Genomic DNA, 27260 nt, shown 5'->3' with positions numbered 1-27260 from the left:
CACCACCTAATAATCAGCTCTTCAGCAAGTACTAGCTGGTCACTTACAGATAAGCAGTTTCCAGATAGGAAAGTTACATATGAGCAAAGCCTGTAGCAGCCACATGCGCTGTCAAGCCCCTCCTCCAGTCTCCACCTTCATTCTGCTTTGACTTATCACTGAGAACAGGCGATGGTTTGACAGGGCTAGCTAGCTCCCAATTCTTCACAACACCCCAAGTTCTTAACTTCCTGGCCATGGTCCATGTTAAGAGCTGTGTACAGTAATTAGCTGTAGTCCTTCCTAGAAAAATGAAATGATGGCTAGCCACAGTAACTCCAGGAAAACTGCTATCATAACTTGTGGGAGTTCCAATGACAGCAGTATGATTAATGCTTCCAACCACTGCAGGAAAACTTAAGAGGAGAAGAGTATATTAATTTAAATCTTCTGGACAATTTTGTTTTAGAGAAATTTGGATCACAGAAGTTAACTACCCTCCCCCACCAAAATATTTATAACTGTTAAGGAAACAGATAATGAGAAGTATTTAATAAAGGTTCTATTAACATTTAATGGTTAAATATTATCATAGCTGTGAAGTTATAGATCAATACATATATTTAAAAACAGAATAATACTTCCATTTCATAGGATATGAATTAAAATAGTTATAAAAACTAGCTTCTAAGAGTTTTATCACTGCTATAAAATCACTGGTCCTACACCCAATGTGATGTCGTGTGCTGATGAGAATAGAAGCTACCTGCCTACCGGTAAACACAGTGTTATCTAGACATGCACACGCCAAGAACAGAGACCTGGAGGAGAAAGAAAGGAAGGTTCCAGAATCCTATTAAGTAAGGATCACTTTCCACTTCAGTGATAACAATGGGAACAGAAGGCTGAAGCAGCACTCTAAAGATCATGCACTTAAATTTAATATACAAAACTCTTATTTGAAAGAAAAGTCTAAGTTCAAATGTTGCCACATGAGATACAGGGTTTTTGCAAACACACTGGCTGTAAAACACAGTCCATGGGGACCCACACTACTCACCTGTACTTCTCATTGATGTTGGAAATCCTCCACGCATTTATCATATCAAAACCCATCCGCTCCACTTCATTTTTAAACCTTGATGTTACGTGTTCCCCTAGGAGCCAAAGACAGCAGAAAAGAAGAAATGAACACCATTCTGCAAAACATGTGGAATAAAAGCATGGCTACTCTGCTCAGTTATTTTTTAAGGGGGGAGTAGAGTGGGATAGGCAGGTATTGTGTAAATAAAGTTAACATATTTGGTTTTAGTTTTTTAAAAAACCTCTACCAAGGTTAAGACTGAATGAATGAAGAAATTAATTTTGATGAAGTAGTATGTTATCTAATCTCTACCATCAACTCTGAGGAGAGTTATCACTGAGATTATTTTACAGAGGAAAACACTGAAACTGTGAGACATAGGTTTGTCTGGTCCCAAAACCCATGTGCTAGTCACTAGTCTGGTTGCTTACCTACTTCCATGCTCAGAGTGATGGTATAAATAAGAAATAAAATCAACAGTCCACCAAGTATAGCGCTGGGTTGGCCAAAATGTATGTTTGGTATTTTTCCTTACAACAGATCTAGTAGCACTTAGTTGACTTTAATTTCACTCAAAACAATTTTGTTAGACTATATTGTGACAGCTGTCATATCAGCGTGCATTTCAATAAACATCAAATTGGTAAATTTTTGTGTAGCCATTTTAATATTGAGATGAAAAAATATACAACATTTTTGGCATATTATGTTTTATTGTTTCTAGAAAGGTAAAGACACAACTGAAATACAAAAAAAGATTTGTGCAGTGTATGGAAAAGGTACTGTGACTGATAGAACATCAAAAGTGGTTTGCAAAGTTTCATGCTGGAGATTTCTTGCTGGATGATGCTCTGTGGTCAGGTAGACAAATTGAAGTTGAGAGCGATCAAACAGAGAGACACTGAGAACAACCAATGTTATACTACATGGGAGAGAGCCAAAATACCCAAATGAATCAAGTTACTGGTGAAAATGAAACAAATGTCTTCCATTTTACCGAAAAAACTAAACAGACTTTTTGGCCAACCCAATAACATAGATAGATGTACCCCTTTAAGCCATCAGAAACCTTCTAGGCCAGATTTCAGAATTTAAGAATTTTCTGGATCATATGGTACATATAGTACATATACTATTAGGTTAACACTCTCAACAGGGTCTACTTAATCAAACATCAGTATTTGTACAATGAAATGTGTGGATAATTCACACTAAATGTGGTAAATAAAGAAACAAATGGTCATGTCAGTTCAAATCAGTTCAAGCCACCAAATACAATAAAAAATCTTTCTTTCAGAGCCTTACAGATTACAGAATTGCAGATAAAAGGGAATGGTAACTGCCAGCACCCAGGAATCTCAGGAAACACCACACTACCAAGTAAAGTGCTGAGCGTTTGTACAACTATCCACCCAAACATGTGTAACCTGTCAACTTTTGCCCTAATGAATTTGGCTTTCTCTTCCTTAAGACAGTAAGAAACAAAGGAATTAAATGTGAAATAACTTTGTTCCTTTAAAACTCAGAGTACTGCCCTGGTTTGTTGTAGCTCAGTGGATTGAGCGCAGGTCTGCGAACCACAGGGTCAACAGTTCAATCCCAGTCTTGGGCACATGCCTGGGTTGCGGGCCAGGTCCCCAGTATGGGCACACGAAATGCAACCTTTCTCTCTTTCTCCTTCCCTTCATCTTTCTCTAAAAACAAATAATAAAATCTTTGATAAAAGAAATAGCTTAATTTTTTAATTAAAAATACCTTAGAGTCCTAAGGCAGTAATTTTATTAAAAAAAAACAAAAGTTATTAAGCAGTACTTCTAATGTACAGTGTTATGTGTTGTAAAATAAAGGTTGGTGGGGACTAGGAGAAACTACAGTAACAAAAGCACCAATCAGACTGCTTTGATGATCAAAGTATCAAGCTTTTTTTCTCTCTGGGAGAGGTGCTTCAAAATAGAAAATGGCAATTACTTGAATGAAGGATAATTCTACAAAACTACTTCCCGTTTAAACAACTTTTCTTGAGCTTAAACTAAACTAGTTATTATCTGTTTTATACTATAAAAAGATAAGGCTCGGAGGTGCAAGAAGAAATAACCAAATGAATGTATTCCATTTTGGAAAAATTTTAGAAGCAATGTAGGCTTCTAAATGGGAGGAAAACTATCTGAATTGGGGTGCTATCTACCTACAAATTGCAAGGAACAGTGACCATCAAGAATACTGATGGGGGATGTCTGGCCAAGATGGAGGCGTAAGTGGAAACACTGTACCTCCTTGCACAACCAAATTTAAGGACAACAAAGATTTAGAAACAAAAACACAACCAAAACAGACAGAAAATTGAACTGTACCAAAGTCCAACAACTATGAACCATTCATTCAGACTGGTAAGAGGGGCGAAGTCAGCGGCCTGCAGAGAGGGGTCTTGGCAGGAAGAGGCAGTGGCCGGCAGAACCGGATGTGGGGAGGAATCGAGCAAACCCAGTGAGGCGTGAAAGGCAGCTGGCTGACCTTGGACACACATTTGCACACAGATAAACCAGACAGGCTTAAAAACGGTCAGTGAGACAGACCAAGCAACTCAGGGCCCCAATGACGAGAAATAAAGCCTAAAAGCACCAACTGGAAGAACTTTCAGGGGTTGCGGTGCCAGGAGAGGTGCCCAGCCTCACAGGAGAATTCGTTGGGGAGATCCCCAGGGCCCTAGAATGTACACAAGCCCACACACCTGGGAACCAGCACCAGAAGGGCCCAATTCGCTTGTGGGAAGTGGCAGAGGGGACTGAAATCCAAGCGAGAGCAGAGCAAGCACCACTGCTCCCTCTCTGACCCTGCCCCCACATACAGCATCACAACCCAGCCACTGGGTTGCCCCACCCTGGTGAACATATAAGCCTTCACCCCTCATACATACAGGTGCAATCAAACCAAAACATTATGGCTCAAGAAGAACATCTTAAAGCCTCAGAGCCAATACTTCTAAGCAACCAAGAGATAGCCAGCCTATTGGATGCACAGTTCAAAACACTGATGGATCACGATGCTCACAGAACTGGTTGATTTTAGTCGCAAATTTGATATAAAAATGAAGGCTACGCTAAGTGAAATGAAGCAAAATGCACAGGAAACCAATAGTGATGGGAAGAAAACTGGGCCTAAAATCAATGGAGTGGACCAGAAGAAAGAAAGAAACAACCAAACAGAAAAGAGTGAAAAAACAAGAATTCAAAAAAATGAGGAGAGGCTTAGGAACCTCCAGGACATCTTTAAACGTTCCAACATTCGAATTATAGAGCTACCAGAAGGGGAAGAGCAACAAGTGGAAAACTTATTTGAACAAGTAATAGAGGAGAATTTCCCCAATCTGGCAAAGGAAATACACTTCCAAGAAGTCCAGGAAGCTCAGAGTCCCCAAAGAAGGTGGACTCAGGGAGGAAGACACCAAGGCGCATCATCATTACATTAGCCAAGATTAAAATGAAGGGGAGAATTCTAGAAGCAGCAAGAGATAAGGGGACAGTCACCTAAAAAGGAGTTCCCATCAAACTGTCAGCTGATTTCTCAAAAGAGACCTTACAGGCAAGAAGGGGCTGGAAGGAAGTATTCCAAGTCATGCAGTCCAAAGACCTACATCCAAGATTGCTCTATCAGCAAAGCTCTCATTTAGAATGGAAGGGCAGATAAAGTGCTTCTCAGATAAGGTCAAGTTCAAGGAGTTAATCATCACCAAGCCCTTATTATATGATATGTTAAAGGGACTTATCTAAGAAAAAGAAGGTAAAAAATATGAACAGTGAAAGGACAGCAAGCTCAGAGTTATTAACCACCACACCTAAAATAAAAGCAAACAAAGCAGACAGCTAGATCAGGAGCGGAGCCACAGAAATGGAGATCACATGGAGGGTTAGCAACAGGGGAGTAGGAGGAGGAGAAGGGGGGAGAAGGTACAGAGAATAAGTAGCATAGATGGTAGGTAGAAAATAGATAGGGGGAGGGCAAGAATAGTATGGGAAATGTAGAAGCTAAAGAACTTGTGACACATAGACATTCCCCACTAAAGGTGGGAATGTGGGTGGGAGGGGGGTGCAGGGTGGAGGGGAATGAAGGGGGGGAAATGGGACAACTGTAATGACATAATCAATAAATGTATTTAAAAAATACTGATGGGGAGTCTTTCACTTATAATCCCAGTCTGAAAGCTGTAACACTATGGCAACTTCCAAATTCATTAATTAATGAGCAAAGTTTTCCCATCCTGTGACAGCTCCAAGTCTTTGCAAAAGATTAAAGTGCTTTAATTAATGGTCCTTTACATTAATACCTCTTACCATAGATACCCTAAAAGGATCCTATAATTTTAAAACAATCACTGGCAAAATAATCATCATCATTGCCACCACTGGCAATTCATTACATAGAACCATTGCCCAAAGAAGGACTTAGAACTACCATCTAGAACATAAAATTCTGAGCTACACAAAGAAATATATACTGTATAGGAAGCACAAAAAATGTTATTTCAAGTTCCCTGAGAGCAAGGAGTGAGTTTTATTATCTTTGTAACCTCTAAAGCAGTGACTTCATAAACTCTGAAACTGACCATCACATCCCATGGTAAGATTTATGTTTTACATCACAATTCAATACATGTTTATTTTAAAAAGCTTCACAAAGTAATATCCACTTTTACTATGTGTGATGCCATATTAATATTTCCTATCTAAATGTTAAATTTCATATTTAATTTAATTTTTTATTTACTGATCTACTTATTTATGTATTCATTGGTTGATTCTTTCATGTGCCTTGACTAGAAATCAAACCTGCACTCTTGGAGTATGAGGATGATGCTGTAACCAACTGAGCTACTTGGCCAAGGCCCATTTCTTAAAACTGATTTCATGACCCACTAGTGGATCACAGCCTACAGTTTGGAAAGAAATTTTGCTACAGATCTAACATCAATTCATTTGGCTTTTTGCCAAGTTGTTAGAAATTTATTTGTTTGTTTAGTCAGAAAAGTTGAATAAAAAGCACATATATTGCTATATTTTGCTTAAAAATATCCTTCTCAGAATCCTGTCTTCACTGATTCAACATCAGATATGCTTAATATCCCAACTTATTGTTTTGCCTGAATTACACAATATTTTAATGAACCAGTTCATACTCATAAGCATATATCTAATGCATATACAAGGCATACAGAGAGCAAATATCCACCTACCACCCACCTCTACAAACAGTCCCACTCTGAAGCCCCAGAGTATCTCTAACCTGATTGGATACACCCATGTTCCTACCCTAACCCTTCCAGAGACAAGCACTATTTAGCCACCTTGAAATTTTTTTGTTCCTTAAGGGATGCTATAATTGTAACTCCTTACCAGGCCCACTCTTAAGGCTTCCTCACTGAAAATGCTTTAGACTGGCTAGCCACGATTTAATTCTTGCTTGTTCTAATTTGTGTTCCTCACAAATGGCTAAAATATAAAAGGCTCTGGGTATTACATGAAACCACAGGTGGCAGACACAAGGCCCACAGGCTGAATCCAGCCCAGTACCTTTTTTCTACCGGGTGGCAGTGCCCAGCTCTTAACTGTTAAACAGAAGTTACTTATATTCATACAGTCCTAAAATTACATTTGGCCCCTTGAAGGCAACTGCAAGGCTGATGTGGGCCCCAGAGAAAATGAGTTTCATATCCCTGCACTAAAGCATGTTTCATTAATCAGGGAGTTGAAGTGAGGGTTCTGGCCACTAAGGTTTCAACTATTACTGAAAAGTTCAGGAAGCCTGTAAATGTCAGGCTCTTCTGGGTGATACTATCTGACAGACAGAGATGGGTGGTTATATATATAGTACACAAAGTTAAAGCCAAGTTTCCTGGCAATTTTATGAAGATAAAATTTCAATCTTGGCTACAAATTTTTTATTTCTTAAATATAAATACCTGTATCCCATCTCAGAACTTCTGATCTGAATGTTTGGACATGGAGCCCAGGTATGTGTAGGCTTGCATGTTTATATATACACGCAATGACTCTGGTGTGTGATCTTGGTTAAGAATCAACAATGTAAAAGAAACCTTAGATTTCTTGTATTCCGTTATGATATAAAATTATTTCGGTATTCCCTAGATCTTCATCCTTTTTAGCTAGGCACCATGGAGAACACTTAGATAAAAGAAGGCTTTGTTCCTACGCTCAGGAAACTTACAGTGAATTGGGGAAGCACTGCTCTGTCAATGAGGTGAAAGCTGAGGCCCATCGGCATGTTTCAGAACAGTGTGTACCACAGAGCTCAGCCAACTGTAGCTTAAACATGTATTAGTGAATCTGGACGCAGGCAATCTAAGACTGTCGTCTGCTCTGATGTTGGCTGGACCCAGGCTTTCTAGCCTCAACAACACCCTTAATGAGTTAGCTTTTGTCCTCATGCTTAATGCCTCATGTCCTCACCATGTCTGCTCCATTTCCATGATCTCACATCTCCAGATAGCATATCCATCATTATCTCATTAGCCAGACTGGGTCACATGGCCAAACCTACCTTCAAAAATCTGGGAGGATGGACATTTTTCCTAGGCACACATTCGCCCCAAACAAAATCAGGTTCAGTCCCAATGTATCTTCTTCTTTATATCCTGTTACAGGATTTCCACTCAGCTAGATTTCAAGCATTTCTGAATGATGATTGTTCTACAGTTTCATTATAATTTTGACGTGATTGGGAGGAGGATTCGAGTATCACATTTACCTAATTTTGACCAAGATTAACCTAATCAAGATCAGGTAAATCTTGACCATCTCGACCAGAAGCCATCCCAATTTATTTTAAATATTAAGGTCATAGTTTTTTGTTTGGCTTTATATTTCCATTTCAACCCTTCTTGTCTGCCTCCACCACCCCCATCCTCAAATAAGGATTTGTCCCTTTTTAACATTTAGTAGTTCTTGTTTTTATGGGAATGAAAACTTTTTTAAAAAGCAACAAGTCCCTCTACCATAACCACACTATCAATCAGTAGTCTAAAAATGTGCCCCCCCCAAAAAAATGTCTAGCTCCCTGGCTGATTCTGAATATTCAAGCCCACAATCACACACAGCTTAAATGCCTGGGATAGAAGGCCTAGGCCCCTACCTATGTCAGGAAAAACAGTACCAAAGTCAAAGAAGGTGAGAACTAGTCCTCCCAATTTTCAAATATGGAGAAATCATTCTCTTCTATGAATAAAAGTTCTACTACAGTCATCTAGATGTACAGTTAGTGGACAGTATTCAAACTCAGAAGACAGACTCTCCTAGAAAGGGCTTTTACTTTATACTAAACAGGCAGTTGCACAACTGTCTAAGACCCAGAGTCGTATGCTGTCATGGTTAAATAGGATGTGCTTAATTGGCATTTCACAGAAGGGAGGTCAGAGAAGTGGGCCTGATGCTACTATAATGAATTGCCCAGTCATCTGTCAAGACTTCAGATTAATGCTCAAGTACAGAACAACCACCAAGTAGGCCATTACAATGAGGAGAAGGAAGCTGAACATATGGGAGACTAAATGTTTAGCCCATTCCTTTCTTAGCGTTTGAGATGGAGTTAAAAGCAGAGTCAAGAGGTTTGCAAATGGCTTTTGCAAGTTTCACAGATGAACTCTGATAGCAACACTGATAGTTCTTCCAAAGCGGATTGAGACCTAGAAGACCTACAGCTGTGGCCAGTGTGGCTGGCTTAACTATAGCAAGTTCAACAGTCAGAAACTTAGATTTATATGAATACAAGGTAATAATGTAATTTTCCCAATTCCCTCCTCTCTGATACATTTTATTCCTAACAGAATAGGCAAAGGAGAATTCATAAAAGTCTTTACTAACTGTTGAAAGACTAATCTTATTTCCACCCCTCAGCGTCTATGCTTGTGATCTCATGTGTTAGGGCAGATTATACAAAAGCATCACTTTGAAATATTTCAAGTGCTGTCTCCTCCTAAAGCCAACTTATAAAAATGTGGTTGTCTGGTATGCACATTCTGGTAAGTAATAATGCTGCCACCACCAACACTTAACGATATTGGGAGGAGACAAAGGAACGAGGTTGACTGGCTTCCAAAATGCCACCACAGTATTTTTAACAGCAGGTTTTTCCTCTATATTTCACAATATATATAAAAGGAAAAAGCCATATATACACACTCACACAAACCAAGTCAGTGAAGTACAAGATTCCATGTGAGTGACAGTAAGTTAACTTCTATGTGGACTGTATATACTGGAAAGAAACAAAATACAACCTTTACTTAAGTTCCAATTAATTAGTTACAATGGCATGGTATCACCTTGTGTATTCATAATTTCTAAAATGTTTTCACAAACATGGCACAGAGGAGGTACACAAGCATTTACTGAATTGAACTCTCTAGCATAACGTATTTGATCTTCAGGATACCCAAATCAGCTTGTGCAGAAAAGAACAAGAATGTCCCAGTTTGAAGAACAAAGGAAACCAAAGTACAGAGCGGATAAATGGTGTACCCAGTTTATTTTTTGAATTAAATGGCAGAGTATGGATGTGATTTTAGTTTTTCTAGTTCCTAAGTGAGTACTTTACCCACCAAATGCCTGTATGCATCACAACCCATGAGAAAACAGAGGACAGTGTGGACAGCTGTAAAGCCTGGTGGCCAAAGAACACCAAATATCATCAGGAAGGGAAGGACCTGAGGACCAAAAGCATCCCAGCTCAGGACAAAACCATCCATAATTAAAAGACTAAAGTGAAGTTTCTGACCTGGTGTATCTTAGGAGTAAGAGCTGGCTCAAATCCAAAAGAAACAACTAAAATTATCCAGGGAATAAGGAATCATCTAAAAAGACGAGGAATTTTCAATGTGTGGGTATGAAAAAACAGGATAGGAGAAAGCAAGCCTTCCTGACCTAATGTTGGCAGCCCCAAACTAGGGCAATACCTTTGGAGTTAGGAATATTAAACCAAATGTACACATATGAATTGTGTACTTCATTCTGTATAAACTTTACCTTTAAACAAAAACTTGAGAACCAGCAACAAAGAAAGGAATAAAAAAATTAAAAATACAATGGCATCTCTAAAGAGGAAAAAATAAAATGAGAGATGCAATGGATACAGGAGTGAAGTGAGAGACAAAACTCATTACCATAACTTAAATTATGATAATAAATTAAAAACTCATTATCATAATGAATTAAAAACTCATTATCATAATTTTCCAATGTTGGTGTGGTCTCTTGAGGATGACTCTGGACTCCACTGGCCTGACAGGGCTCATGGGAAGCTTAAATTTCTGAGGCTTTTCTTGAAGGTGAACGAGGGCAAGGGCCTCTGTTTTTTATCTCTGTATCTATAGCACCTCACATGGTCACCTCTCAATAGCTGAGAACTGGATTTAAGTTCTAGCTCTGTCACTACCTGATGGCAGGACTTGGCAACAGCATTACTTCTGAATCTCCTTTTCTCTGGCTCCCAAAACAGAGATACCAGCCTATCCTTCCTGTTTGATGAGATCATAAGGGCCAAACAAAAATACATATCAAAGCATCTTTAAAAACATGACGATGCTTAATGTTGGTTATATGGTATTTAAACAAGAATATAAACCAAAAACTTCAACCAGTGAATGAGCCAGGAAGAAGCTAATGCAAGCGTAATTAGATTAACCTCAAATGTTTAAAATGATCCAGGGCAGAACTGTTAAGATTGAAGATTCACACTTAAAACTGAGGTTTAAAAAGAAAAACGTCCCAAGAGTGAACTTTCCTGGAAGAGAACTCAGAACTCTTCACTGCTTAGGAATTCAAGACTTTGCTCCCAAACCGAATACTCCAAAGATTCAGTGTTGGACCAGCAAAGTTCTACTTATAGCAACATGAAATTCACATACAACTACATGCAGAGAAATAACATGAACTTAGTAAAAGCCATTTCTGAGGGAGAAAGAATGTAATTAGGACAAAGGTTTAATGAGGAACCAGGAAGTCTGGGTTCCAGTACAGTCTCAGCTTCCCTGTCCTAAAGGAAGTCACCTGGCCTCTCTGGACCTCTGTTTCATCATCTTGGTATGAAAGAGGTGACAACAGTACTCTATGACTTGAAAATTCAAAAACAGTGAAAGACCATTTTGTACTCCACTATTATGTGGTTTAATCTCCACTTCTATACTTTTGTTCATGCTACATGCTCTATCATTCTTTTTCCCCATTCTCTAGTTCATGAACTCTCACTTAAACTTCAAAGCCACTTCAAACATGAAGTCTTCCCAGACCTGAATACAACACTCATAGCTACTTTCCACCAGGCTTCCAAAACCACCATCAAATCTTACTATAGTTGGTTTTTAGGCCCAGTAAGTTGTGATATCAAATCTTGTGTTCCTTTCTTCCCATGAAGAGCAGGAAACATGTTCTACTGAGGTTAGAAGAATGATGAACACATGCTAGATGCTGCATAAAATATACATTTGATTGAAAATGAAATGTGCAGAATGTTTAGGAATCCCACTTCATATAAAGTTTGATAAAGCCACCATTTGCATATTTTAGAAAAGGCCTACCTGGTCTGCACAGGTCTCCATGTTGCTCTTTTTCACTGGCGTAGACCTCCATGCACCAAGCATGGTATGCAAACGAGAAGAGATCTTCTATTTTAGCAGGTGGTCGGATTGCATTGTTCAGTCTCTTAAGCCACTCTTGACACTGCTCAAAAGTTGAAAACTGACACCTTTGTAAAGCCAAACAAGTATGGATGCAATCAGAAGACATATAACAATGAAACCTAACAGAAGCCATATTTCAAGAGTGCCTACTCATGGAGAAGTGATAACTATAGTCAAGAAAGTACTAGAGGTGGTCATTCACATTTATCATTTATAATAAAAACACGCCAACAAATTTTAGGCAATGGTACAAAATGTCAAAAAGAGGAAACCTGGACGTGTGGAAAACTTACTTTGTTAGACTAATGAAAGCTCTGAGACTGATTAATGTCAATTATTATAAAATGGCACCCAGTCTCCTCCATGAGTGGAATTTTCTTCTACTTTTTCCATCGAAGCTTTACAGTTGTCCCTCTTGAGAAATATGTTTAGAGAAGTTCTTTTCATTTTGTCATAATATATTAGGCTGAACTCAAATCACAGCAATGTTTTTTGTCACTTGGAATAATTTCAAAATTTGTCTATTTAGCAGTAAGAATAAATCAGCAACTTTAGATGCAAAATCTTATGGTATTCATGTGACCATGCAGGGAACAAAATAATTCTACTATTAACTGCAATTTTCAGAACATATAACTAAGAGGTTAATCACTGTAAAATTTACCTTTTCAAATGCAGTGTTTAAAATTGAGTAATTAATAAGCAACTTTTTAAACTGTGAGTTGTAACCACTATCTAGCCAAATCTCAATGGCTTTGAATAGCAAGCCAAATCTCAATGGTTAAAAGGCAACTTTAAATATTTACCTTATCCAAGGAGGTCACTGAAACCTCTCCCTTGTCCCAATCAATGTGGCTTATCAATATGCCAATATACAGTGTTTACTGACATACCAGTATACATCAAAGAGATAAAGTAAAAACTTGGAAAATTTAAAACTTGCAGAACCATTAAATTTAAAAAGGCATTTCAGGCATCATTTTGGAACCATTAAAGATTAGATCATATAAAAACATTAGTGGATGCTAATGTTTTTAAAATCTATGGAGAAATTTGATGAGAACCAGGAATCTACATTGTCTTAAAGTGCCTCCCACAGACTAGTTGCAAGGGAGAAAATTTATAGAAAGTAGCTGACATCTTGATAGAGTGATCAAAGTTAACATCACCAATAAGGTACAGTGGGTACTGTTTGCCTCCAGACATAATACAACACCCTGAAAAGGACACAACTTCATACGTATACTGTAACAGCTGAGAATGCACAGCCTAAATTTAACCATGAGGAAACATGGACAAACACAATAAGAAACAGTCTATTAAAATAAAAGACAGTATCCTTCAAAGTGCCATAAAGACAAAAGTGGTGAAATATGTTCCACATTAAAGGAGGCAGTAGAATAATGCCAACTAAATGTAGTATCTGACCTTGTCTGGATCCTGCTGTGATCCAGGAGGCAGATTGCTACAAAGGGCATTATTACATCAAATGACAAGTTTGGAACAAGAATGGTAGATTGGATAAAAGTACTATAAAGTATAAAATAGTGAAGTTGATTATAATACTGTGATTATGTAAGAAAATATACCTATTCTTAGGAAAGTACACTGAAATAGTTCAAGATAATGAGCCATGATTATATTAACTTACTTTCAAATAGTTAAGTAAAAGAATCTCTTCCCCCCCCCTCTCTCTCACACACACACACACTCACACACACAGCCCCCTGCAAGCAACAGAGCAAATGGGATGAAACGTTAATAATACAGGTATTCTTTGTACTATTTTTTGTAAATTTGAAAATATTTCCAAATAAAAAATTTTAAAATATCTTTCAAATAACAAAGTAACCTAAAATATTTCAGGCACTAACTACTCAAAAAAATATTCCTAACAAGGCTGATCCTCAAAAGCTGTTTTCTGTTACCAAACCATGGATCCATTCTTTAAAAAAGATTTTCCACACTAAAGAGTATAGACACACAACGTACCTGATAACTTTGCAGTCTTTGCAAGTCAAATGAAGCTGAAATATATCTCGGCATTCAACACTTTCTATGAGCTGTAATGGAACCTGCAATTAAAGGAGATAAAGTTTCTTCTGTCAAAAAGGCATTGACCCTGCAGTTCTTCAATGTCCAATAAGAGCAATTAGGAAGTTCCACAGGGGAAAGGAGCAAACAACTGCAAACTTATCTGGATCAATAATACTTAAGTGATCTAATACTGAGTGAATTAGGGACTGAGTAAATCAGGGTTTCTTCCCTTCATCTCTAAATCAAAGACCCAAGTCATGAAGAGGAAGCATCACTTCTGGAAGAACAGGGAAATATGTCATCTCTCAGGCAGCAAACTCACAAGCTCATCACTCAAAGTACTGCACTACTTGAAATACTATAGTCAGTTGTGATAATGTAATGACACAAAAGCTGGAGGGAACTAGAATGGTGATCCTGCCTTGTTTACACGAAAGAACTGCAGATCAAAGTGCTAGTGGGACTATATTTGTCATTTGCCGCAAATGACAAAGTGAGCCTATGGCTTTGTGTCAGCAAAAGAGCATTCTGATAAAGACTAGAAAGTCTAAACTGCCTGTAAGTTGCACAGAAAAGACAGCAGGACAGTAGCTGCTGGACAGCTAGACACTCTGCTCAGTAGAACAGAGCCACAGGTACGGAGGAGGAAGGAGCAGGTCACACAGTGGGCAAAGGTCCTAAAACTAGCTAGGTCTAATTTGTTTAAAAGACCAAATTTGAGGAGCCCTGTTTGCCAAGTAGAACTTGAGATATGAGCAAATTAGAATGATTTTCTCCCTGTCAATCACATCAGCAGACTGTACTAAATGAACCCAGGAACCTAAATACAACAGTAAAGAGGATCAGAGAAGGAAGAAGACAGGAAGGGAAAACATCTGTCAGGGTGACAAATCTTCAAATTGACAAGGAGACTCCTCCCCTTCCCTCTCCACTCATCTGGACTCAACCTCTGGCTCAAAAAGCAATTTTCAAAACTTCTAAAGTTTGGTTAAAAAAAATATTGGATACTCTTGCTCCTTGGAAAAGGTTAGACCACTGCCTCTTACACTGTATCATGCTAGCCAAAATATGACTATACAAGTTACAAGCAACATTCAAACAATTCATTTAGCATGGGAAGAGGGAGGCAGTTTTTTCCAACACAGAGAACCAAGAGAGAGCTGCCTGCAGAGGGTGGCCTTCATGTTAGCTGAGCCGTGTCAGAAACCCTGTCCCACCATGCAGTTGCCAAAGTTAGCAGAGAACTCTAGAAACAAGTATGTGGGGATCAAAAATAAGCCCAGTGCTGGACAAAGAAACAGAAACTGGGGCAGGGATTTAAAAGAGAGAAGAAAGCAAAGTAACAACATTCAGATACTAGCTAGGAGTTTCTACCTCAGGACCAGAGCCTTCTTGCTTAGTTCCAAGTCTACAAAATTCCCTTACACTTGTAATAGGACTGAGAGCAAGAGAAAGACTAAGAAATCTTGCCTGTGTTCTGAGGGGGGGAAAAAAAAAGCACTGGCTCTCTGTTTTTAACATGCTTTGAGAAACTATGGCTGATTCAGCTAAAAATGCTTTCAAGATCTGTATATCGAGGAAGGAAAATACCACCACCACTATTTCAGTAAAGGAGAAATAGGAGATTAAGAAGAGAACACTGATTCACTCTTACAACAGTCCTTTGAGTGTTCTGTAACAGACTCTCATACTGTTTTTCTTTTTTTTTATGTACCCACTTCTCCCTTCATCAGCCCCCTCAGCCTTGGTGGGGAAAAGTGACAGCAAGACTGACAAGAGGCCTGAGTTCTAATCTCAATTTTCTAAAATTTTACCTGCTTCCAGACTTCCTTGGACAAGCTTCCCCACTTCCTATATGTCACCAGCCTCTGCTTTCTAAACCTCAGGTAATCAGAATTTTGGAATTCCCAGGTACAGGGAAAGGGAAGAGCCTGGGGTGCAATGAGAGCGAGCTTTACAAATCCACATGGACAGCAGCCACCTGCATCCCAGTTTCCTTTTGATTACTTGAAAACCAACTAATGCTATTAGCAGCTGCTGGAGAGAGTGGACACCAGCCTGTGCTACCTGGCTACAAAGAACAGGTAAGTCTTATATCCCTCTATTGGACCAGAGACTAAGGACCTACACCCAGACTTCCAGAATAAGAATAATGCAACATCTCAGAGCATGCAAAATATGTGCTACCTAAAATGCACTTGACATACAAATTTTCATGTATTCTGACATCACAAATTTAGGGAAAATGAATAGAAATGTTGGTTGCTGATATGAAGATACTAGAAACCACCAGAGTGCATCATGTGTACTGAAGTCATGGATACAGAAAACAGCAGATTTTAACACTCATGCAGATTGTTACATGCACTGAAGTTTAATATGCAGCAAGAACAGGAACATGTAGAAGGAAAATACCTGATTTTATATCAAATGATCATCTTTTCTTCTTCTCCTTCCTACCTCAATGTCCCCATCTTTACTGTTCCTTCCACAGAATGCCTCCTATTCTAAAAAGGAACAACTAGCCTTCTTTTCTTCTTTATTTCTCCAACCAAAACATACTAAGTTTCTCTACATTTTTAAGGCCCACTCCCATGGTTTAGATTTCTCACCTTTCCTCACAGATGAAAGAGATCTCTTACCATTTCTGTAACTAAATATACCCAATATCCAATCTCATAAGCAAACATTACAGACTCAAGAGCAACACCACTTTATAGCCCAGGAAGGTAAACTAGTGACAGACTCAGGACAATAATCCATGACTGTCCTCCAGTCCAGGCTCCTCCCATTATGAATATGGTGCATCTTTCTTCCTCTTGATCACCTTTCCCTTCTGTATGAGCACTGCATTAGGTCTTCTATCACAATAAGGCCTCTCCTCTCCACCGAGGATCTTGAAGAGGAAAACAAAATTTATTTTTTAAAGATTTTATTTATTTATTTTTAAACAGAGGGGAAGGGAGGGAGAAAGAGGAGAGAACTATCAGTGCATGGTTGCCTCTTGCGCCCCCCCTACTGGGGACCTGGCCCACAACCCAGGCATGTGCCCAGACTGGGAATCAAACCAGCGATTCTTTGGTTCACAGACTGGCACTCAACCCATTGAGCCACACCAGCTAGGGCAGGAAAACAGAATTTAAACCAAGAGTCCTTAGAGGTAATTCTACCCATGAAAGTGTAATAATAAGAAATCTAAAGTCACATTCAAATCCTCTTTAGCCCACTAATTCCAATGTTTTATAGCAACTAGTCTTCTTTTTGCTATTTTTTCCTCTACCTTCTTGCTGCCAGGAACTTGTATCTCCCTCTACAGTGCTCTTCCTCTTATAAATCTCATCAAACTCCTACTTAAAACAATGCATCAAAAACACACAGTGCTGTTAATCAATTTCCCAAAAGGTCAGAATTACATCATGAACACCAAAATTCGTAAGAGCATCAATCCAAAAAAGCAGAAGAGCAGTAGTTAAAGACTTAGTAGCCATGCGCAGGTATTAGAGATCCACAGTACTGTCTCATTTGGGGGCATGAGGAGGGATGTGCACACACGTGCACATGTGTATTGTTTTTAAGCACCAAAATTTAAAAGTGGGATAATTTCTACCTTTAGAAACAAATGTCACTGAATGGGAAGTACTAATCTTTATACACATTGAAGTAAAAATGATAGTAACTAAGTGAAAATAAATCAAGTAATGATTCTAAACCTAAAAGGTGTAATAAACTGTGGAATATCTAGGCATGAAATCTTATCATTCAAGAACCAGTCCTAAAAAGAAGACTGTCACAGGTTAAAGATAAACTTTTATTGCTCTCCTTTGGTTATTTACAAGCTACTTTTCCAACACAGGTTTCATATGTCTTTACTGGTATATCAATATTAAGGCCAAAGTGCATTAAGTGTTAATGATAACCTCTTGCTGATATTTGGGGGATAAAGATTTTCACTGTACTACAATTAAGACAATGGAAAATGTGAAAAATGCTAAAAAAGGTGTTTCCAGTTGCTTACACATCCACCTTTTCTCTCAGAAGCATTAACAGGACAGCCTTAGAAAACAGAAGTTTTGCGTTTTTTTTTTTTTTAAGATCTCATTTATTTATTTTTAGACAGAGGGGAAGGGAAGAAGAAAAAGAGGGAAAGAAACATCAGTGTGTGGTTATCTCTTGTCTGTTCCCTACTGAGGACCTGGCCTGTAACCCAGGCATGTGCCCTGACTGGGAATCAAACCAGTGACCCTTTGTTTCACAGGCCTGTGCTCAATCCACTGAAGCACACCAGCCAAGACAAAAGAGAAGTTTTAATATTCTTTTAAATACTCATGTTTATTTTACAAATGATTTCTAGTTGAACTTCAGTTTACATTGTTTGAAGGTCACAATTCCACCTGCTTATTAATAAGCTGTGGAGCTTTATCCTCACCCCACCAATTGTTCTCATTATAGGGTGCCACTAGAACTTTGTCTAGTAAGAGGGAAGAAACTCATGCAGAGAGGACACATTTTGCTGACTGCAAGGTGAGCAACTGGCATTCAAAACCAATTTGTTCCAAGCACATGTACAACTGCCTAGGTTTCTCATGCTACTTACTGTGATTTCAGAAGCAGTAGATTGAGAGGCAGTCTATTGAATTACACAACAAAAACTGTTTTAAACTTTCATGAATTCTATTTGAACACTTATTTATAAATTAGCTGTGCATCAGACAAATATACTTGTACACATGTAAAAGTACAGTTTGGGCAAAGCATAGAATGAGAGCAATTCATACCTTACTACCAATGAACTCTACTAAAGACGTTCTTGACCCTAGAAAATGAAAACTTGATATCCAATGAATGTGTGTGGATTAAAGTAATGATATTTATGGTACCTAAGTCTATAGACTTTCACTCAATATGCTAATGAAATTAAAAGAGAATGTGCATGGTGAAAAGTAACTAGACTTGAAATGGTATGGTATATAAAAATATTTAATTATAATGTTGTATACCTGTAATAGATGTATGTAATCTTGTATACCAATTTAGCACAATAAAAAAATGTTAAGAGACTATATGGTACAGGGTAGCTATTTAACACTTCATGACAAGTTATTTTCTAAAGTACTAAATTTAATTATTTAAAAGCAAACAAAATGATGCAAACTGTAGCATGCCACAATATACACTAGTACATTTGAGGTCTGACAGTTGAACTGTGTTTGATTTAGATTCAATAACCTTTAAAAGGAGTCTCTTGATCTCACATGTTTTACTGAAATACCTCTCTGCTGAGGAAGGAAAAGAGGGAGGGAGAGGCAACACCACCAACTCAGTCCCCATCCAGCATCTAGTAGGAGGAGCCATTGTTTTCTGGAGTAACCACAGGTTTTAGGAACCTTAGCACTTACTGTGATGCAACTAGTTTATTTGTATGGAGAAATCTGAGTCTCCATCTGAAATGTTTAAATCCACTGCAATGCCAAAATACTTTTGCACAATCATCTTTCTGTACACAGCCCTTATCTTGGGCTTTTTAAGTGACATGCAGGCTCTATGCTTTAGAGGGTTATAATGCTAACTGAGAAAACAGTTTCAGGTGAGGAATTGGGTCAAAAGTATTAAGTTTTCTTAAGTATATACCTCAATCACAAAAGGGGACCAACAATTCCCTACTTAAACAATCTACTTATACAACTACTCTTAGAGACAATAACACAGGCCTATCACACAGATTATGTCGTTTTAAAATGAGTTGTGAACCTAAAAAGGGGTTTTAAATTATCTAATACCCATTTCAAGCCTTTATTAACTTCAATTCACATAATAAAGGGGTGGGCAAAAGTAGGCTTACATTTGTTAGTACATGAAACTGTTTATTCTTGTATTATTAGTAAATCTACGTTTGCACACTCTTGTATTTACTACATATCATGGTACCAGGATATATGCTGAATTCTGAAGACACAAAGATAAATAACAAAAAATTGTATCTGGTATGTTGTAAAGGTATATTCAAGATACAGAAGAAGCCAAGGGAGTGTAATAAACTGCCAGGGACTGAGAAAGGTCTCACAGAAGATGGTATACTCTGACTTGGATTTTGACAGATGAAGAGAAGTTCCCTGGGCAGGAGAAGAGAGAGAAAACTCAGAGTGTGAGATATGGCTGAACAGTCTAAGGAGGGTAGTTTTATTAGCACCAACAGGAGAAGGGAGAAAAGAGGGAAACAGAAAAGCTGGCAGGGACCAAGGACCACTTCCCCTGACATCGTACTAAGTGATTCCATCATAAAAGTGTTCAAGGCTTTTAATTTTCAAGGCTTGTGAATGACATGCTCAAATCCACTCTCCCTCTCCCACAGACCCTATTCTGGAATAGATCTAAAAGTACTCCCCAAAATACTTTGCCATAAACCAATAAGCTGAGAAATAGGGGACTGTATGGAAAAAAGGTAATAATATGAAACTAAGTCATCTCCACGTTCAATTTAAGTAGAATTTCACTGATTCCAGCCACTTAAACATAATTTAAATACAATATTAAGTTGGGTGATTCTACTTATTACAGTAGTCCCCCCTTATCTGTGAGGGCTATGTTCCAACACCCCCCAGTAGATGCCCGAAACCATAGAGAGAACTGAACCCTATATATACTATTTATTATGCGTACAGTAGTTCCCCTCACCCCCATCCCACTCCCTACTTGTGGGCGGTTTTGCTTTCTATGATATCAGTTACCCACAGGTCAACTGTGGTATGAAAATATTACATGGAAAACTCTAGATATAAAAAACTCTTCAGTTTTAAATTGCATGGCATTTTGGGCATCATTATGAAATCTCACACTGTCCTGCTCCATCCCACCCAGGACTAATGATTTAGCCTTTTGTCCAGTGTATCCATTCCATGTATGCTACCTGCCCACTAATAACTTAGTAGCTGTCTTGGTTACCAGATCAACAGTTTCAGTATTGCAGTGCTTGTGTTCAAATAACCCTTATTTCACTTAATAATGGCCCCAAAGCCATTCACATAACTTTTATTACTATATATTGTTATAATTGTTATATTTTACTATTAGTTATTATTAATCTCTCACTATGCCTAATTTATAAATTAAACTTGATCACAGGTATGCACGTATAGGAAAAACACAGTATCTCAATACAGATGCTGTAGGCAAAAGTAGGTTTACAGTGTGAGTATGCAAAAAAATTATGCTTGTATTATTATTTATTCTTGTATGGTTTTCCATACTCACAACTGTAAACCTGCTTTTGCCCATCACTGTTTAAAGTTTGGTGCTATCCACAATTTCAGGCACCCACTGGAGGCCTGGGCATATTTTCCCCATGGATAAGAGGGGACTATTTTATATGTCTTGTCATTTCAGGGAAGCATTTCATGGCTTCTCTTTGGCAGATCCTATCTGCCCGCATCACTACTCTCACACTTTGGGGCCAATGGAGATGGCACAAGACTTCGTCACACTGCTCAGAATGGTGTGCAACTAAAAACTTATGAATTGTTTACTTCCGGAATTTTCCGTTTAGAATTTGTGGGCCACAGGAGACCAACAGCTAACTGAAACTGCAGAAAGCAAAACCGCCAACAGTGGGGGACTACTATATTACTGTCGTTCCTTTCACAGTAGCTGGTGGGGGATTTCTGGTTGCTGGAATTATATTGGAGTTTATCCTGTCCCCTCCTATGACGACCACCCAATTCCAAATGGACCCTTCTTAACATAGTGCTAGATGATCTGAGAGCACGGCATGCCTCTTTCCTTGATGAAATCTGATGTGTATTATTAGATGATGAACAGAAAACTTATGTAACAGCTATGATCATGGCTCAACTCTAGAAGCCAGAAGGAATTTAGGCCACAATGGCTCTTGGATATAAATGCTTAACTACAAAGAATAAATTCTATATGAAAAATAAAAGTCGACTGTTAAGAAAATGGCATCCATTTGAGTCTTCTGACCAAAAAAAAAAAAAGTGATGAAGGATTTGAGTAACTTTTGGACCACAGAATAAAATAAACTCAAGTGACAAATATCAAAGAATCCCAATTGAACCTCATAACACACAATCTGAATGAAATTATAGTCCTCAGCTTTTATAAGATGTCACAATACACTTCTCTGTGCTAGAACCAAAGTACAAAAAGGCACAATGCTAGCAGGGAAAGAAGGAAGAAGACACTCATTTGGTGGAAGTACACGAACTTTTGTGCCTTTGTGGTGAAAGGCACGTTAACTGAAAACTAGTAATAATAGCAGTGCACTGGGAGAACCAGTTCATTAAGACTACCCTCATAACTAAAAAGGACAAATGCACTCTTAGGAATTGAGAGGCTTCCTTTTCTTCAGTAACACATAGTCCATTCAACAAACAAACATTGTACTTAGTTTCTATACTTATACCAGTAAGGAGTCACTAGACTCACTTCATCCTATGACAGTCTGCACTGAGCTCAAAATATTTCAAACATTTCATCACTTGATATCATCACTTGATATTAAGGTCCAGAGAAGTATCTCAAGTGAGGCAGTAGTAACCATTAAAGATTGAAAAATAAAAGTCTATACAGCCTTTGCACCCTTACAAATCTTAATGACACAGCTTTATCTAGCACACACCAATTCAGTGTTACTAAACACTGGACACCTCAGCTCACAACTATGTGTACATTTTAAATTGAGCATTACAGCTGTTTGCTAACTTAGTGTCCCCTGGATGCTAAACTGGGCGAAAAGCAGAGCACATAAGTTTTAACCACACCCAACCCTATATAACACTCCTCTCTTTGAGAACATTAGCAGATTTTTTTGACTTCCTTTTCTATCTACTTTAGTTGGTAATCACTTACATTAACAAGAGACTCCTTAAACTTGATGTGAAGTCTGTAATTTGAAAGGGCAATGATGGCATCTTCAGCACGGCCCACATACTCTGTGCTTTCTCCATGAAGTTCAAGGAAAGGAACCTTCAAAATGTAAGCAGAAATCCTTCAAAGTTCTGGAGCAGTAAATCAAAGTCTTCAAACACAGATCAGATGAATGGATAATAAATCCTTCGTCATTCAAAACACAAATGTAAGTGGGTAAAGGTCTTAAAAAGACTGGGTTTGTATCTACTTAATTCAAATATACCTAGTTATTTGAATTCTAGACTATTGAAGAAATGACAGAGATGATCATCTCAAACAGTGAATTTTGAGGAAATAAGTCTTTCTAAAAGGAGATATGCTTTCCAGGTGGCATTTCTACTATGTGCATGGTTTAGGAAAAAATATATAGTACATTACTTCAAACCACATTAATACTATGACACTAATATTTATTTTTAGAATCAAAAGTGACCTGTAATTACCTGAAGATTCTCATCCTCTCGGATTAGCTGCTTCCTGGGAAAGATCTGATTTGCCTGGATGCACTCAAGGCTGTGCCGAGTCTCTTCATCCTGAAAAAACCCCAAAACCTTAAAATAATTTCAAAGCATATTTGGTTTTCCTACCCCGTTTTAATAGTGTAATCACAATGAGAGTCCAGTGACCAAAGTAATAGGCACAAAACTAAAGAAAAAAATATTCATCCCCAATATATTCATCCAATTTAGATTATGTGCCTCTAGTTAGAGAACACACTAATTTTTTTTACAAAAGGAGGTTAAGAACATTTACATTAAGCACTAATAAGATGTTAGGTCATTACTTGTACAAGAAACCAAAATACAGTCGTTTTGTTCTTTTCTTTTTAATCTCTTATTTATTTATTTATTTATTTATTTATTTATTTATTTATTTTAGAAAGAGGGGAAGGGAAGGAGAAAGAGTGGGAGAGAAACATCAATGTGTGGTTGCCTCTCATGTGTCCCCTACTGGGGACCTAGCTCGCAACCCAGGCATGTGTCCTGATTGGGAACCAAACCAGTGACCCTCTGCTTCACAGGCCTGTGTTCAATCCACTGAGCAGTCGTTTTGTTCTTTAATTTGTAACCTTAAATTCTTATTTTTGAAAGTTACACTCTGAATTATTTAAGAATGAAATGATGTAGTATCTGGAATTTGCTTCAAAATAAGTAGAGGGGGAAAAGTAAGGAGGAAGTGAGTAGAGCATAAATGAAACAGGACTGTCCATGAGGGATGTCTGATGAAACTGTGTAAGTGAAGGTTCACTAGACCTACCATTGTGTCTATTTTGGTTGCATGCATGATTTCTGTAACACAAAGTTTTTTAATAATGTAAAGCTTAAGAACTGAATTTCTCAAACTGAAAACACGTATGAACCACTATCCCTAGTTTAGTATGTCATATATTTGGGAATAGATTTATTTTTATTAAGGAAATTTTTTTAAAAAACCAACAATAAATTCTAATCTACATGGCACTTGAATTATAACCTATATTAAAAAAAGTCATCTTTACACCATAAATCTGTACAAGATGATAGGAGAAAAAACAATATAATGGAAAAGTCCGAGTGTAAATTATGATGCAATCTGTTTAACACAGTGAACTTTGTAAAGATTAAAAGCCGTATGATTCTCAAATGACAGCACCAAGAATTAAAATCACTAGAGGACAGACATTTCTGCATATGCTACTTATTACAATTCCAACAATTCTACCTCCTCAAAGAGAGGGGAAAATCCTGCCTATAAATAACACTTAAGGTTTTATTAAAAAGCAATCTTAATCTTGAATCCATAATACTCTACTACTGTGGTTCTCAAAGTGAGGTCCACAGACTTTGAGACCCTTTCAGGGGGGCTCTATGAGGTCAAAACCACCTTCACAATAATACTAAGGCATTCTGTCTTTTTTTACTGTGACATTTGTCTAATAGTGCAAACAGTGCAAAAAGAACTGGTGGGCAAAACTGCTGGCTCAGCATAATCAAGGCAGTGACACCAATTTCACTCAGAATGTCCTTGATAAAGCAGGAGAAAAATGATACATTTTATTAAATCTTGGCCCTTAAGTAGTCTTTTTTTATATTGGAAATACACATGAAATAATTATGCTGCACACTGAAGTATGATTGTTTCAAGGCCAAGCACTTGTGCCACCCTTTCAGCTACAAGCTGAATGAGCCACTTTTTTCAAGTACTATTAAAAAAAAAGCTTTTTATCTTTTCAATTACAGTTGACATACAATATTATATTAGTTTCAGGTGTACAACATAGTGATTAGCTATTTTTATAACTTACGAATGATCACCTTAAGTCTAACATCCATCTAACACTATCCAGTATCATTTAGCTGAAGAGTAATTCTATTTCCACTGCTAAGAGACAGCTCTTCACTTAAAAGAGAACTGAGTATTTTACACTTAGAACCAAAGAGAAAAGATCTGAGGAATCTTAAATTTAGGAAGATTTTTCTCACAAACCAATAGGAGGTAGGTAAAATTTCTAGAACACATGGGGGAAAGCTTTTTAAAAATTATGACATAAAAGAACAATGTAAACAGGCTTCCCTCAGCATCACATTAACTTTTTAATTTAGATAAATTCATATCCTAAACTTTTATTCTCTTCAGTATCATTTTACACAAGTACCCCGACCTATTTTACTGACCTTTAAATATTACAGAATTGAAATCATGTAATAGGTTTAAAAAAAACTAGAAGCTAAAATACCATTTCATTCTTGTCAGCACATTCACTTGAGTGTTAACCCAGGCCAATGTATATAATCAAAACAGTTACTGAAAACTGAAAATGGAATAAATGATTTTCAGCCTAAGAGAACTGAAATTAGGCCAGCAATGCAAAAATGCATTTAATCCCCAGAGATTTAGTTAACATTAGGGCAAACTACCTGTTAACTTTCTAGAAGAATGGTGATTCAAAAAACATTACTTGACTAACATAAGTTGAATTAACTACCTAATTTCTTTTTTACAGTTCCTGAATTTTATAAGTAAAAACGGAGGCCAAACTTTAGATAAATAAGGAGTTGGAAAGAGACAAAGGGAAGGAAGAAACAAACTAGCAAGTATTGGCATGGTAAGAGTCTTGGAAACAAATTTCTCCTGAACTATAAGCAGTATTTTAGACTTGATCTTTGCCAAAAAGCCGAGAAGCGGTACAGAAGTAGTACTCTAGTAGTACTAGAATGTATTCCATATGGCTGATTTCCTAGTACTGCTGAGAAACACCAGGCACTGGGGCATCTAGCTTTGTTTGCCTCCATAAGGTCAGAGCAGTTACCTACAAAATCTTCAAAAGAGATCAGTGACCATGGTTTCAGGGTAGTTTCTGCTACTGGCTCAACTATGTAGGTAAGAGAGGTAAACCTACACTTCAGAGGGGAAATCAACATTAGAGATAAATATTTTTAAAACATAGGGAGCAGGGAATGCTGATGAGTCAAAATGCCTATTTGCTAAACTCAAATGTAGGATTCCAGGATAAAAACAAAACCAAACCATACCTACTCCAAAGAATGAAATGAAATGTATATAATATGAACACTTAGCAAAATATGAAAGTGAAAGTATAAGTTTCATTGTCAATTCCAGTCACTAATCTTAAAACTGGTATTGAAGAACATCAAAAATACAATTTATCTTGATATAATGCTTGAGATTTGTTTCAAAATAATCTAAAGAGGTGAGGGTGAGGGAGTAAGAAGAAACAAGTGTGGCCATAGATTACTGCAGCTGACTGATGTATATATGACTATCCTCTCAAAATCGGGATTAAAGACATATGACTTGCCCTGGCTGGTGTAACTCAGTGGATTGAGCACTGGCCTATAAACCAAACAGTTGCTCATTCAATTCCCAGTAGGTACACATGCCTGGGTTGCAGGCCAGAACAGGGTTCCCAGTAGGGGGCACACAAGAAGCAACCACACATTGATGTTTCTCTCCCTCTCTTCCTCTCGCCCTTCCCCTGTGTCTAGAAAAAAATTAAAAAAAAAAAAAAAAAAAAAGACATATAACCTAAATGCTAAAACAATAAAATATATTAATATTACTTAAATCAGTGTTACATGGTCCATGGCCCAAAATGTTACATGGACTAAAATGAACATTAGGAACCAATAAATCAACATGAGGAAATTTTAAATTCACTTAGTAATGAGCAAAATATAAAGCTAAGTATTTTTTTCAAAGGTTGCATTCAACTACATAAAGGCCTAGATAACAGTTTGCATTTTTTTTTTTTAATATTTTATTTATTTACCTTTTAGAGGGGAAGGGAAGGAGAGAGGGAGAGAAACATCAATGTATGGTTGCCTTTTGTGCGTCCCCTGCTGGGAGCTGGCCTGCAGGGAACTGGTCTGCAACCCAGGCATGTGCCCTGACTGGGAATTGAACCTCGATTGTCTGGTTTGCAGGCCCGTGCTCAATCCACTGAGCTACACCAGCCAGGGCAACAGTTTGCATTTTTAATCAATGAAGTATTTTTTTAAGATGTTATTTATTGATTTTTAGAGAGACGGGAAGGGAGGGAGAAAGAGAGGGACA

The 27260-nt window shown here is 37.7% G+C and overlaps 2 protein-coding genes across 19 annotated transcripts in view; one reads left to right on the top strand and one right to left on the bottom strand.

The window, feature by feature from the left end:
• MTMR3 (myotubularin related protein 3) overlaps window positions 1–27260 on the bottom strand; it is a 131478-nt gene that overhangs the window by 28280 nt on the left and 75938 nt on the right. For 10 of the 14 annotated variants that reach the window (XM_053669646.1, XM_053669647.1, XM_053669645.1 and 7 more), the window contains 6 exons: window positions 23150–23239; window positions 22647–22763; window positions 18379–18411; window positions 13740–13822; window positions 11646–11812; window positions 1040–1136 (listed from right to left, as the gene is read on the bottom strand). In XM_053669646.1, the coding sequence (XP_053525621.1) occupies window positions 1040–1136; window positions 11646–11812; window positions 13740–13822; window positions 18379–18411; window positions 22647–22763; window positions 23150–23239 (587 nt within the window). The remainder of the gene's footprint in view (window positions 1–1039; window positions 1137–11645; window positions 11813–13739; window positions 13823–18378; window positions 18412–22646; window positions 22764–23149; window positions 23240–27260) is intronic. The other 4 variants (XM_053669653.1, XM_037153343.2, XM_053669655.1 and 1 more) reach the window with 1 other exon arrangement.
• The window catches only part of LOC119055172 (uncharacterized), a 116893-nt gene that overhangs the window by 65929 nt on the left and 23704 nt on the right, over window positions 1–27260 (top strand). The window contains exons 4-5 of one of the 5 annotated variants that reach the window (XR_008392401.1): window positions 18234–18305; window positions 23127–25791. The exons of 1 other annotated variant lie outside the window; for it this stretch is intronic. Coding sequence is in view for 3 of the 4 variants with exons in the window: in XM_053669659.1 (XP_053525634.1) it covers window positions 18234–18305; window positions 23127–23145 (91 nt within the window). In the remaining variant the exon portion in view is untranslated. Of the gene's footprint in view, window positions 1–15608; window positions 15671–18233; window positions 22625–23126; window positions 26723–27260 lie in introns of those variants that run through there. 3 more of the 5 variants (XM_053669659.1, XM_053669660.1, XM_053669658.1) reach the window with 3 other exon arrangements.

This window comes from Artibeus jamaicensis, unplaced genomic scaffold, assembly GCF_021234435.1.
Source record: "Artibeus jamaicensis isolate MK-2021 breed Jamaican fruit bat unplaced genomic scaffold, CSHL_Jam_final contig_525, whole genome shotgun sequence".
Classification (NCBI taxonomy): Eukaryota; Metazoa; Chordata; class Mammalia; order Chiroptera; family Phyllostomidae; genus Artibeus; species Artibeus jamaicensis.
This window is presented reverse-complemented; position numbering and strand designations above follow the sequence as displayed.